We start from the raw sequence: 14421 nt of genomic DNA, 5'->3' as shown, positions 1-14421 counted from the left end.
ATGTTTTATATTATGTGACTTTTACCACAATAATAAAACATTTAAAAAGAAAAATAGGAGCTGAAATCTCTGCTACCATTCTAACCCTTGGATTTTTAACCCCTAAAATGGGAGGCAACATTTTTTGTGTATGACTAACAGGTAGATTTTTCTAGAAAGATGATCCTCACATAGATTCTCAAAGGCATCCATAATCCCAAAAGGGTTAAGAATCACTGATCAGGTAAAATAAATTATCTTCTAATTAAAAAAGAACACTCACCTAGTTGTACTAGAGAATGCATAGGCCCAACACCTCCCAGGATTCCTGGCAGCTGGTTCTTCTTAATGTCAGTAAGCCATTCGGTGATTGCATAAGAGAATAATTTGTCCACACCTAGCAAACTAGAGAAAATGACTATTAGTATATGGGAAGAAGAGTGAAATTTATAGGTTTACACAGATTGGGGGATTTTTTTTTTTTACTTAAGACAAAAAAATCTGCGAATTACATGGACCAAATTTTATAGATTTTCAATTTTACTATATATGTGTGTGTGTATACACATACATTTAACCTAATTGTAATGCTAGTAATTTCTATAAAAGGCTAAGGTAATATATACAAGTGTGCATTCCACTGTTTTTACTTCTTTAACATCTAAAGCTTTGGCATAGGATTAATTCAACATCTATAAACTAAGGACCTACTAAGGACCATTACCTTGTGAATTTCCATATAGGCTAATTTATAACTCTGGGAAATTATAAAAAAAATCCTAACTACAGCTGTTTTTTGGGGAAATGCTCTCATCAAACTACTACTATTCTCTCAGAACAAAAAAAATAGCCCCTAGCCGGTAAAAATCCTCTAAAAATGAGCTCTCTGCAAATAACACTGTAAAATAATTAAATTATGTATGTTGGCTAATTGTAAACTAACTTTAGTAACTACATCTGAAAGTCTCATATGATAAATCAACTTACCCATGCCGATAGAAAAGCCTCTTCAGCTTTAGTTCAGAGCAGTTTAACTGGGCAAGACCAATCAAAATCCCAGCTAATGTACCCTTTAATATTAAAAAGAAATTCACTAATTAAGCTAAAACACCTAAAATATTTATAGCAAAAAAATACATGTATTTTATAAGACCCAACTGACATCCAAATTTTACTCATAGATTCTTAATTATGTTTACTTTAAAAATAGAATTAAATTTTAAAATCTTACACTTCATTTCAAACACATAAACTACGATGGAAAAAGTTTCCTAAAAGCTGAGTCCACTAGAAAAACAAATGAGATAATTCTGTAGAGTATATTTGTGCAAAATTTCCAGACCTGATCCATTGATACGTGTTTCCCATGATAATCAAGTCGAATAGGAACTTCTGATGTGAATCTAAATTCTCTGAAGATAAAGAAAGAAGGGCAGTTATTTACATTAAAAATTACTAATAGCTGAAATTAGATATAAATTAACCTTTTCAACTGGAGAATAAAAACCACAAAATAAATAATGTGAATATATTAAGATCTAAATAAAAGAGAATGTCTTTCGGCCGTATACCTTCTTAAGGCAATATAACCACTAAACCATGTTAATCTTATAAATTTTATTTATTTTATTATATTTTTAAAATGTTTTCCTTGTTTACTAAACAAAATTTAAGTTAGAGAAATTTATTCTGGCAGGTATTCAATTCATACAGAGAGCAAACTAATAAAAATAACTTTCAAGATTAAACCAAATAATATAATCATCACCAAGAAGTAAAAAAGAAGAACTAGACATGAACCCTAGTTTTATCAGTTATATGGGATACAGTCAAGGCAAGTAATTTAAACTCTGAGCCTAAGTGTCTTCATCAGTTAATTTTTAAACCCTATCTACATTGGTGAATTTTTACATTCTTGAAATTAATGCTTATAAACAGGATACTGACACACTTGGGAATTCTGAATGAAATTACAATTATACACATCAAACAAAAGCAGGTGGCTTCCAAAAGTTGGACTGTAAATTACAAATTGAAACATATTTTACTACAGAATTAATGTCAGTGGTTATATACTAAGTCATCCCAAGTCATCCTGCAAAAGTCCTTACTTAACCCACGGTAAAAAGGAAATGCCGAATCTACATCAGTGACTACAGGAAGTCTGGGGTCCAGGTCATCCCTCATCTTCCGAACACCCATTTGTATTTGGTTCTATGGCAACAGCCCCTCAACACCTGTCACCTTTCTCACTCTGTTCCTCCAAGGCATGTAATAGCGGAGATCAAATATTTTAATTATCTGTAAGCTCAACTGAACAGAGATTTTTCTCTACTCTGTTCACTGTAACTAGAACAAAATCTGACATACATATAATGTGTTCAATAAATATTTGTGGAGTGAATAAATGTTTGTAGGAGAGGAGACTATTTTGTCATTAATTGGAAAATGTACTAAACTGGGGATTAAGAAGACTTTCATTCTAGTCCTGGCTTGGCCACTAACTGGGGCCTTGAGCAAGTCACCTCTCCTTTCTTGCATTAACTTCCTCATCAGTAAAGTGAGTAATCTAAACTATCACTAAGTATTCTCCCAAGGCCCTAGACACTCTAGCAGTTTTTGAGAGTAGAAAAATATACAAGTTATTTTAAGTAGTCTAATGGAAAAAACAAATATTTACCTAAGTAAGTGAGGCTGCACAAACTGATTAAAAAGTGCCAAGTTTCCATGCTCTCAGGCCAGAATTGTAACGATTGAATTTTTTTTATAATGGCTATCCAGTGTTCACAAAACACAAAAATTGGCAGCTAATACGTGATTAATATAAAATCAGAATTCAAATTATTTCTTAGGATACACAGTTTTTTGGTATAAAAAAATTTTAGTGAAAAAGCAAAGTAGGAAAATAATAAAAGAGGCTCTTCCTTTATGATGGAAAAGTTAAGAATCACCAGAGATCCTCTATTTCAGGATGTTTCCAATTCTCACATTCTATTATATTTTCTGACTATTTTCATCAATACACAAAATATTCAAAACATGAAAACACTTTAAAATAGTTGTGCTGCCTACTTAGAACTTCCCAGGTGACTCAGTGGTAAAGCATCTGCCTGCCAATGCAGGAGACACGGGTTTGACTCCTGAGTAAGGAAGATTCCCTGAGAAGGAAATGGCAATCCACTTAAGGATTCTTGCCTGGGAAATCCCATGGACTGAGGAGCCTGGGGGCTACAGTCCATCGGGTTGCAAAGAGTCAGAAATGACTCAGTGACTGAAGGACAACAACAACTGCCCACTTTGGGCCATACCTAAAGTCTAACCTTAGAGAGAAAGACAGAACTTGGGGAACACTGATGTCAGCAGGAGAGAAGTACAGAAAACCAGGGAAGGGAGTTGTCTCTCATAACAGAGGTGGTTTTGATCTTTGACCTCTTTCCTTCCAGCAGAACCTAGGCTCCATCCCCACCACCAAGGGCTGGGAAAGAAAGAAGGGAAAATTAATGGAACTGGAAATGGCCGACAACCAGCAGCCAGCAGCAGTATAGAGACCTGGGCTTCCCAATGATGCCAACTTAGCCAGAGAGCAGAGGGCCACAAGAGACACAGCAGTGACAGGGAAGGGCAGGGAAACCAGACAGAAGATCCCCGTAGGGGAAAAGGAAGGGATGCTGAAGGTGTGAGGGAAAAAGGCAGCATCGTGGTCATGGAGACACTAACAGGCTCTGAGAGTAATCAGGAAGGGAGGGACAGAAAGAGGAAAAGGGAAGAAACTAAGAGAAAATTCCTGCTACAGGATCAACAGGAGGATGAGTCCTGAGCCAGGGTTATTTTGTGTAAATGAGAGGTGCATGTGGGTGGGGCCCATAAATATGTGTGTGTGTGTTTGTGTGTCTGTGTGTGCGAGCGCTCAGCCATGTCCAACTCTTTAGAGCCCCATGGACTGTAGCCCACCAGGCTCCACTGACCATGGAATTTTCCAGGAAAGAATACTGGAGTGGGTTGCCATTTCCTCCTCCAGAGGATCTTCCTGACTCAGGGATCGAACCCACCATCTCTTGTGTCTCCTACACTGGCAGGCGGATTCTTTACCACTGACACTACCCAGGAAGCCCCATATCAATAAGCATGCATGCTTGTGTGCTAAGTTGCTTCAGTCACGTCTGACTCATACCCACTGATTATCTGCCAGTACAGAGAAAAGCTAAAGTAACTCCACGATTTCTGTGTTACACACACACATTGAAGAGCAACTTTCAAACTCTAAAATAATGTCTTTTGTTATCAAAATTAAATGATTTACCTAAAAAACACAGGTTGATCACTAAACAACGCTTCTTCAGGAGAGAAGTCCTTCTCTTCTTCCCCATTAACCGCTTGCACTGACTTGGCACTGCCATTTGGGGAAGGCTGCTTTGGCCCAGGGAAAGAAAGAACTAGATTTGGCTCCTTTGAGGCGCTTAAATGCCTTGGCAAACTGCAGGTGACATCAGCCCCAGGAGACTTTTTAACTGAAAAGGTAATGTGCACATTTGGAAAATTAGGTATGCTTCTTTAGAGCAACTTAAACCAAGCTACAATCAACTCATTCTACAGTATTTCGTTTAATAAATACAACTACTGCGACAGATGAATCTGTCACAATAGCCCCCTCTCCACCTTTAGCTTCACTTTCCAAGGTCAACTATGGTCCAAAAATATGAAATGGAAAATATCAGAAATAAACAACTTCTATGTTTCCAACCGCACACCACTGAGCAGCATGAGGAAATCTTGCACCATTTCTCTGCCCCACCGGAAGGTGTCTGTCCGGCATATCCCGCCGTGAGTCACTGGGTGGACGTCTTGGTTATCAGATCAGTGTTTATGTTAAGTAACCCTTATCTTATTAATAATGACCCCAAAGCATAAGAACAGTGATGCTGGCAATTCCGATACACCAAAGAGAAGCCATAATATGTTAAGTGAAAAGATCAAAGTTCTTGACTCAACAAGGAAAAAAAAAATCAATACGCTCAGGCTGCTAAGATCTACAGCAGTAAAACTGTGATGAAGGAAAAAGGAATTCATGCTCATTTTGCTGTTGTACCTCAAACTACAAAGGTTATAGCTACAGTGCGTAGTAAGTGTTTAGCTAAGATGGAAAAGGCATTAAATTTGTACAATATATTTTGAGAGGAAGAAAGAGATCATACTCACTTAACTTTTATTATAGTATACTGTTATAATTGTTCTTATCAGTTATTATTGTTAGTCTTTTACTGTGCCTAATTATAAATTAAACTTTGTCATACGCTAGTATATAAAGAAAAAACTTGGTATATTTAAGGTTCGGCACTATCTGCAGTTTCAGGCACCCACTAGGGGTCTTGGAACGTACCTCCTGCGGATAGGGGGAACTATAGTACTTTTACATAAACTACATTTGCACAACTTAAGAAAAATAATCATGGAACACATTTATGTAAATGAGAGAAAAGATCTGTAAGTACATTCTCAAAAAGGTCTCGTAACAATCAAAATCAATCCAAGTACTCACTATAGACTTTTTCAAATTCTACATATTTAATACCTTCTGGATCTGGAGTCATGAGAAGCTCTACTTCTGCAGAAAGACTTGTGAAGAAATCCTTCAAGAAGAACAAGGCATCCTAAAATTGAGAGATGTAATTATAACTAAAAGGGTTTTAAAAGGTGCAGCTATTTTTAAAACTGTGAAACAAAGTAACAGGAAATCTCACATTTCACTCACTGTTCATATACAGCTATAATTTATCCAGGGCCTATTCTCAATTCCTTTCTCTCTCTCACTCTTCCTTGTTAATTCTCACAACTCTGAGAAAATTAATTTATAGATGTGGAAATTAATGTACAGATGAGTTAGAAATTAAATGGTTATTTCTAAATCAAAGTACATTTTAGTTTTCATAGAAATATAGTAGTCTCTTTCTTATTTGGCATTGGCTCTCACTCTGAGTTGGTAGCAGTAGTATTACTAACAATAATAATCGCAGCTAGCAAGTACTCAATACTTAGGTGTAACTTAAAAGTTAATGTCTTATTTCTGCTTTTACCACTATGTTATATTACCTGAGTACATTTTCTTCACTGGACATGATATTCAAAATAAAAACTAAAAGTAAATAAAATCACCCATCAACTGGTCTTGATGTTGTGTATGCAAGCCATATTTGCCCATTATTAGCAGCTTCATAGCAACTGACAAATCCATTTTGGAGAATATGAAAATTAAATACCTGAGCCTGTTCTTTCTTATTCTTCTTTCCCATTAAAAACAGTCTTAAGTTAATTTAAAACTTAAACACAAACTTAAACCAAAACACAATGTGAAGTGAATCACAGGGTCACAGTATGCAGCAGCACACTGAAAGCCGAGTGGCATTCCAAAGGGTCTGATCTACTACTGATCACACTTGTCAGAGGTACCAATGATGGATGCTAAAAAGGTATTTTTTAGGTAATGTTGTATACCAGAAACTGAGGGCTAGACTGAAGAACAAGCAGATAGCTTCAATAGTATTAGAATATTCTGGTTCTGCAGTCAGGGATTAAGCTGATGAACTGGTCATTATATTATTACTCTTTACACATACGTATTTATGTAGGTGTTTCTATATTATTTCCATTATATACATTAAATCGCTGTATATGTGGTACATGTGCGTGCGCATGGTAAGTCGCTTCAGTCGTGTCCGACTCTTTGCAATCCTAGGGACTATAGCCTCCCAGGCTCCTCTGTCCATGGGATTCTCCAGGCAAGAGCACTGGAGTGGGTTGCCATGCCCTCCTCCAGGGGATCTTCCCAATGCAGGTCTCGAATTTGCGTCTCTTATGTCTCCTGCATTGGCAGGCAGTTCTTTATCGCTAGTACCACCTGGGAAGCCTAGATATGATATATACATATATCAAATATTACATGTTAATAGTATATAAAATGTTATGCTTTTGCCACCAGATGGCAATATTTTAATACTATAAATGTTTTGCCTCTATGACTGCCTTCAAAAAAAAGAGAAAAGGAAGACCAATAAGACAGTGGTTTTTACACATTTTTACTACAAACAACAGACAAAGGGATACTAATCATCAGCTTTTCAAAATGTTCTCCAAATATTTGATTTTGGTATTTATGCTGAACTCTTTTGTTGTTCAGTCGCTCAGCCATGTCCAACTCTGCAACCCCACAGACTGCATGCAGCACGCCAGCTTCCCTGTCCTTTACCATCTCCTGGAGCTTGCTCAAACTCATGTCCATTGAGTCAGTGATGCTATCAAACCATCTCATCTTCTGTCGCCCTCTTCTCCTGCCCTCAATCTTTCCTACAACTCCATAAGACAAACAACCTAATTTTGAAACTAGAAAGATACAGACACTTCACAAAAAGAAGATATACAAATGTTGAATAAGCTCATGAAATGATGCTCAGCATCATTAGTTGTCAGGGAAATCCAAATTAAAATGGCAGTGAACACCAAGTAAGACAGCCAAAATTAAAAAGACAACACCAAGTTTGGTCAGAGCATGAAGCAGCTGTTGCTCTCATCTGTTACTGCCGAGAACCTGCAATGGTACAACCACTGTGGAAAACTATTTGGCAGCTTCTTATGATCATGAACACACATTCACCCTATGACCTAGACATCCTGTTTATAGGTACCCAAGAAAACTGAAAACTATGTCCATTAAAAGACTTCAAATTTCATAACAGCTTTATACATTAAGAGTCAAAAACAAGACAACAATCCATTGTAAATTAGTAAGTAAATGAATAAACAAGTTGTTGCACCCATACAATGAAACACTGCTCAGGAATAAAAATGAATGGACTGCTGATACATGCTACATCACAGATAAATCTCCTGGGCATAATGTTGAGGACAGGAAGTCAGATACAATTCCATTTATAAGCCGTAGAACAAGAAAAGCTGCTCTACAGTGATGAAATGAGATCAGTGGTTGCTTTGGGATGGTGGACTGACCACAAAGGGACACGAGCGAATTTTGTAGGATACAAAAACTGTTCTGCATCTCAACTGGTGCAGGAGTTACTCAAGTGTATATATCTGTCAAACTCAAACTGTATACCTAAAAATCTCTGCCTATTATTATATACAAATTACACCTCAGTACAATCATTTTTTCAATTTTTAAAAATATGGTTTATTTATGCTAAACTTGAACTATAGAACAGTTATTTCTAGCTTTAAGGTCCTATGATAAAGGCTATTATCAGTGAGATATGACATAAGGTTTAAAAGAATTACTCTCAATGTCATACTCAGGTGATGCCGAAAAAAATCACAAACATGCGAACTGGCGCTGTTACATGTTCACCATTTCCAACCTCAGTTGGACACTTGTCCTACCCAATGGCCTCACATCTCATCTCATAACCAACCTGAATTAGGCCCTCAATGCCTTTACAAATATTCATAGCTTTACATTCCTTAAGACCAGCTTGAGTGTCACCTCCAGAAAGCCTTTCCTGATCAACCCTCATCTTCCAAACTCCCAGCACAGCTTAAAAGTCCTCTTTTAGTGGGACTTATCTTTATGCCTATCTTCATCACAGGGTGTTAAAGTCCTCTGGTTTTTTTGGCAGTCTCTCCATTACACAGAGATCTCTGAGGAAGGGATGTTTCTTCATCCATGTATTCCCAGCATCCTAGTTCAGACCTGGGACAATCACTCAGCAAATGATTTGGAATTAATCTGACTCATTGGAAAAGACCCTGATGCTGGGAAGGATTGAAGGCAGGAGGAGAAGGGGATAACAGAGGAAGAGATGTCTGGGTGGCATCACCAACTCGATGGACATGAGTTTGAGCAAGCTCTGGGAGTTGGTGATTGACAGGGAAGCCTGTCGTGCTGCAGTCCATGGGGTCGCAAAGAGTTGGACATGACTGAGCAACTGAACTGAACTGATGTCTTCCCAGATTTCCAGGCAGTTCAATACTAAAATGATCACCAGACTAAGAAAGTCAGGAAATCTGGCCCCTTCAGATTTCAGATTTCATATAGCCTACTTACACAACCTCCATCATCTCCATACCTCCCTACATGGAAATCACTCCATCTTAGTGACCCCAGTATCCTGCCTATCCTACAGGTACCTTGAGCTTTGGAAGCAATTGCACCAAATGTCAACAGCAATGCAGCTTTTTAAAAACATAAGCAAGCAACATGTTGTTCTGATCCAGTTAAGATAAGGTCAGAAAGATGCTTGGTAAAAAACATATTACTCAAAACATTATCATTCATCAACTGATTTGTTTCTAAAAGAAAAACACAAATTTGGCTTGCTATTCAAATGACTGGCATGGTATGTCAGTCTTAGAAGAAAGGACTGTTTTGTATCATAATATTCCTCACTAAGGCATATACATTTGTAGCATGGGTTTGTTTCCCTAGGTCTCACATCTTGGGAAATTATTTCCCATTCCTCCTCAGTTTAGTCATAACATTTATTTCCCTGATTTTTTTTTTGCTAAGATTAATATTTCTCCTTTTAAAAATCATACTGTTTTATAGTTCTACAGAAGAAATTAACATTCAATATTAAAGAAAAGGCTTATTAGAGAAAACTGGGCTTGCTAAGTCTGGTAAAGTCATGTCATAAAGATAAATCTTGCTCAAATTCTTGCTCACACTGGTGATTTTTCACAGACTGAATTACCCATAAATACTGCATCATATTCCTACTAGGCCAATACGGATAAATTAAATTAAAATACAGACTTCAAAACATTCTTATCATAATGAGAAAACATAAATCTAAGTACACACTGGTAAGTCTGACCCAGCTCAGAAGCTACACATATGTAAAGTTGTGCTATACATCTGTGCTTCACAATACATTTTCTCTGAGCTAGGCCTATAGTTTGTTTACAATATAAACATCATTTAAGATTATTCCTGATATATCTGCTACTTATTTAAATAGTGAATCAACATTATTTAATCAATATTATTAAGCAAACAAATAATACTACCCAACATATACGCTGCTCCCAAACCTGAGCTCACACCAATATATATGATACAATAGGAAGGCTTTGTTATTTCAAAAGCATATTATTATAAAAACTCCATCTATTTTCTATAGTTTTTATATGCTTCAGTTAGTGATGGTAACAGTTAACACTTGTGATCTTTAACACTATGTGCCAGGCACCAAGCTGAAGTCTCATTTAATCCTCATGTCTTAAAAAATAATGCTATATGTACTATGTTTTGCATTTTATCAGTGAAAAAATTGAGGCTTAGAGAGTTAGTTACTTACTCAAAGCCACACAATTAGTGAAAGAGAACTGAGATGTCAGCCCAGGTCTGACCGCAACCCATGCTTTCACCACTACGCTGCAAAGCATCCCGTCTTCAGAGGTCTTGAACAGAGTTTGTAGAGGAGGCTCCAACTATGCTTTAGACTGCTCTCTGGGTGAACGCAAAACCCAGAACAGTTTGATAGGGTGCTTGCTAGAATATAGGAAAATTAATTTCTTTATTTCCATAAATCTGTTTCGTTTGTGACCTGTTTAAGTGCCAATCTACTAATTTGTCATTTTGCCCAGGAATTCCTTTACAGGTGCTGTGATTATGGTCCCCTATACCTTTCAATAATATATATTAGGGAGTCCTTCCATCTCCTGAAAACACCTATATATCTGCATCAGGAGTATGTGTGTAAAGATCAGAGAACATAAGAGGCAGGTATTAAGTGCTCTGTCACATAGATAGCAAGTAGGAGACTGAAGGATAACATTTAATAATGTTTACTCACAGTTCAGATTTCAAACACCTAATGAATTTATCCTGTCCTTTACCAGCACAAGTCTGTTTTAATTATGCAAACTCCATAAACTTTAAATAATAAACAACATTATAATTCTAACAAATTAAATGTCTCACTCTGAACATGGGATATCTATTTAATCACACCTCCATGCATTATGTTTGCAATACAAACCTGGTCAATATTGAGGCGAAGTGGCATTAGTGACACTCTTAGGCAGCACTCCTGTGGGGATCTGCCAGACTCTGGGCGCACGTGTAATGCTTTAATTGTCAACTGCAAGACGAGAAAGAGAAACACATTTTTCTCCAACAACATTATGACCTTGTTTTCATAAAAAAAAAAAAAAGAGAGAGAGAGAAAAAAAAACATCCTATATCTAGTCCCTATGTTAGAACAGAAAGTCGGTTTACCCTACTTTCTTAGAATCCGGAATCTAACTTTTTTTGGTCACATACTCTTTCAAGAATCTGATGAAAGATACGGATTCTCTTTAGAGGAAAAAAAAGCAAATGATAATGTTGTACTTGCAGTCTCAAAGGAGTTTGCTAAGCCCCTGAATCTAAATCCATAGACCCATACTCCAAAGGTAACTTCTATAATGTTTTCTTCTGAAAGTCCTGAGCTAAGCATTTCCATGCTACTAAAATTTTTGTAAAAGTTAGAAATCTGGAACACTGCTAACAATTCTGTGTCGATATTGTGTGTGTGTGACCATGCTGGGGGGCTTGTGGGGTCTTAGTTCCCTAACCAGGTTACCAAACCTGGGCCCTTGGCAATGAGAGTACAGAGTCCAAACTACTGGACCGCAAGGGAATTCCTTGTGTAAGTGTTGTGTGTACATCACAATGGACTTCTGGTTTTCCTCAGGTAATCTGTTACAACAGAGTTTCCGTTTCACATTTTGGTCTTCTGGCTATGAGGCATGTGGGAACCCACACCCCCCGCGTTGGAAGGCAAAGTCTTAACTACTGGGCCACCAGGGAAGTCCCAAAATAATTTTTTAAAACATAAAACTTAAAGCAGCATATTTAAAAGGGATTTTAATATTAAAATGAAAATCTCATCATTCTCCCCAATCTAAATCTTCTGCAGTTGTAACAGGTATAATTTATATATATTTTAGGTATAATAGAAATACTGTTCCTAAACAAATATAACAACAAAATATATGAAGTTTTAAATCTTACCATGTTGGAATGAGCTTTCCGAGGCATTTCTTTACTGCAATACAGGTACAAAAATTTATTCATTTGTGACGTTGCCAGACGATCTCGAATTTCAAGATCCTGCACGATGAGCACCTGCCGGGAGACCGGGTGCTCCACGAGGCTAGACTCGCATTCTCGTCTGCAGGGCGGGTAGACCTCATGCTGAAACTTCACCTTTACAGATGGGAAAGAATACAGAACCACCTCTATGCTCTATTTAAAACAGATTTTTTCTTTAAAATGTAAAATATCACACATTTTCATTAAATTCTCAGCTTCTGATTCCACTTTCAGAGAAGAGCATAACACTCCTACATTTGTTCACATATTTATTTATTACTCCACATGTACTGGACCATACAAGGATAAGCCTGACTGATATTTCTTATCTGACCTTGGTAAAATCCCCATCCTTTTCAAGCAAAACCTTCAACAGGATTAAGTCATAAAATTATTATCTTGTTTCCCTATGAAACTGCTTGGAGGCAAGGTTCAAGTTCCAAAAGGGGTCAAGGATACAGTTAAGTATATGGGGCTGTCACCACTACCATGTTAAGCACCCTAACATGTGACACTTGTCAGAATCCCAGACAAGCTGACAGAATTAAATGCATCAATGTCACTGGCAGCCTGGCCCTACTGGTCTCCAGATGCTCACACAGGACCTGACCTGTGTGCTTATTCCATGGCAGGCCTCCCCAGAGACACTCCAGGGCGGTGGTTCCCAAAGTGTGGTCCTGGGTAAAGTAGTATCAGAATCACCTGGGAACTTATTAAAAATGCAAATTTATGGGCCCTACTGCAGCCCTACTGCATTAGAAACTCTGGACCCAGCAACTTGTGTTTTACTAAGTCCTCAAGGGGATTCTGGTGCTTGTTCAACTCTGAGAGACACTGCTCTGGGGGTAGCCTGGAAAACCAACAACTCTAAATCTTTTCAGAGTATCTGAAAAAGAGTAAGAGGTAAGATTTATATGAGATCCCTGCACTTTTCCACTTAGGCCCCAAAACCACACAGGGGAGGGGGCAGGAGAGAACCAAAGAACCCTCACTAATGCTCCTACTTCAGTGGATTTTTCCTTTTAAAATGCCATCTTACCTTGCTTAACTGTATTTCCATTAAAAAGTCATGGTTTCTTCCTTTTCCCCCACATACCATATTATGTCCATGTCTTGTAGGTGTATGAGAAGGTGAGCTATGGGGACTACTACAAATGAAAAAATAAAACCTTTTATCAAAGGAATAGTCAAAGGAAGGCAACGAATGACATCAGGAAAAATAACAAGATGAAAAGAGAAAACAAGATGACAGACCTACCAAAACATTGCCACAAACTATTGCTATACATTAAAACTACATCTTTTATACCTTGGAGGCACTGAGAGCATAAATGTTATCACTGTCATCACAGCAATCATCTACTTGCTAAATATTTAAAACTACAGAAAAACCTATGATGTTGGTGTGTATCACAAGACAGACTTAGAAATGAGACCTCCTTATAAGTTCCTATTACTTCAGAAACCCCTGAGAATCAAAAGACAAGTCCGAGAAATTCCAATTAACACAGAAAAGAATTACAGTAAAGTGTCAACTTTTTTAAAAAGCACTTTTAAACAGAAAAAGTCCTCACAATGTTGTGTCCAAGGTTCCCAGTACACGAAGCCTTTTCCGACCCTCCCCGCCCTAATAAGAGCGCTTGCCCTCAGTCTCCGCCTAGTCTCTCTGTCTAGTTCTCTTTCAGAATTAAAGGATAATGCACTCACTTAGCAGGTACTTCAGAGGCATCGACTCTGTGCTTGGTACCCTGCCGGGTGCTAGATGCTGGAGACCCAGGGGCTCACGAGGTCCCTAACTCCTGACGTACCCTTCACTTTGCTGCCCTCATTTGCTCATGTAACTGTTTCTCCCTTTTGAACACAGACAGGGTCTGGGTCATACTTATTAATAATTCTTAAAAGAGTAAATCCTATGTATTTTTAATGAAAAGAATATATTGGCTTGCCAAATAAACATATGCAGAAATTAACTTACATATAACTTTTAGCTGGAGAAGTAGGAGGGGCTGTTCCAAAATCTTTTCCTCCATAAAGATGCCAAACAAGAGAGACTTCTTTAACCAGGTACCGAACGACAGGAACGGGAAAGTGTAATGGGGCTTTGCTCGTATCTGTCTTCTTAACAGGCAGACTAAAATAATTCTCTCTTATCACAATTGGATCATCAACCATTATTTTTACAACTGGTTCTTCTTCCTTCTCCTAAGACAAAGGAACAGTTAATACGTACTCTCTTATCTAAGCAGAAACCACTGAGTACCATTCGCATCTCAAGGGGACTTCTTGACTCTGCATTCTTTAGAATAATTTCCTTATATAAAGTGGACACTAAATACTGACAATAATTGTCACATAATACA

General features: G+C 37.5%; 1 protein-coding gene across 3 annotated transcripts in view; it reads right to left on the bottom strand.

Annotated features, from left to right (window-relative positions):
* Positions 1–14421, bottom strand: part of ATG2B (autophagy related 2B) — a 73720-nt gene that overhangs the window by 5088 nt on the left and 54211 nt on the right. For all 3 annotated transcript variants that reach the window (XM_081550477.1, XM_081550479.1, XM_081550478.1), the window contains exons 31-39: positions 14037–14263; positions 13101–13209; positions 11981–12175; positions 10965–11066; positions 5549–5627; positions 4280–4487; positions 1322–1391; positions 967–1049; positions 263–384 (exon numbers count right to left, since the gene is read on the bottom strand). In XM_081550477.1, the coding sequence (XP_081406603.1) occupies positions 263–384; positions 967–1049; positions 1322–1391; positions 4280–4487; positions 5549–5627; positions 10965–11066; positions 11981–12175; positions 13101–13209; positions 14037–14263 (1195 nt within the window). The remainder of the gene's footprint in view (positions 1–262; positions 385–966; positions 1050–1321; positions 1392–4279; positions 4488–5548; positions 5628–10964; positions 11067–11980; positions 12176–13100; positions 13210–14036; positions 14264–14421) is intronic.

This window comes from Giraffa tippelskirchi, chromosome 12 (assembly GCF_054371585.1).
Source record: "Giraffa tippelskirchi isolate mGirTip1 chromosome 12, T2T-mGirTip1v1.2.pri, whole genome shotgun sequence".
NCBI lineage: Eukaryota > Metazoa > Chordata > Mammalia > Artiodactyla > Giraffidae > Giraffa > Giraffa tippelskirchi.
The sequence above is the reverse complement of the archived record's forward strand: the minus strand, read 5'-3'. Positions and strand labels throughout refer to the sequence as shown.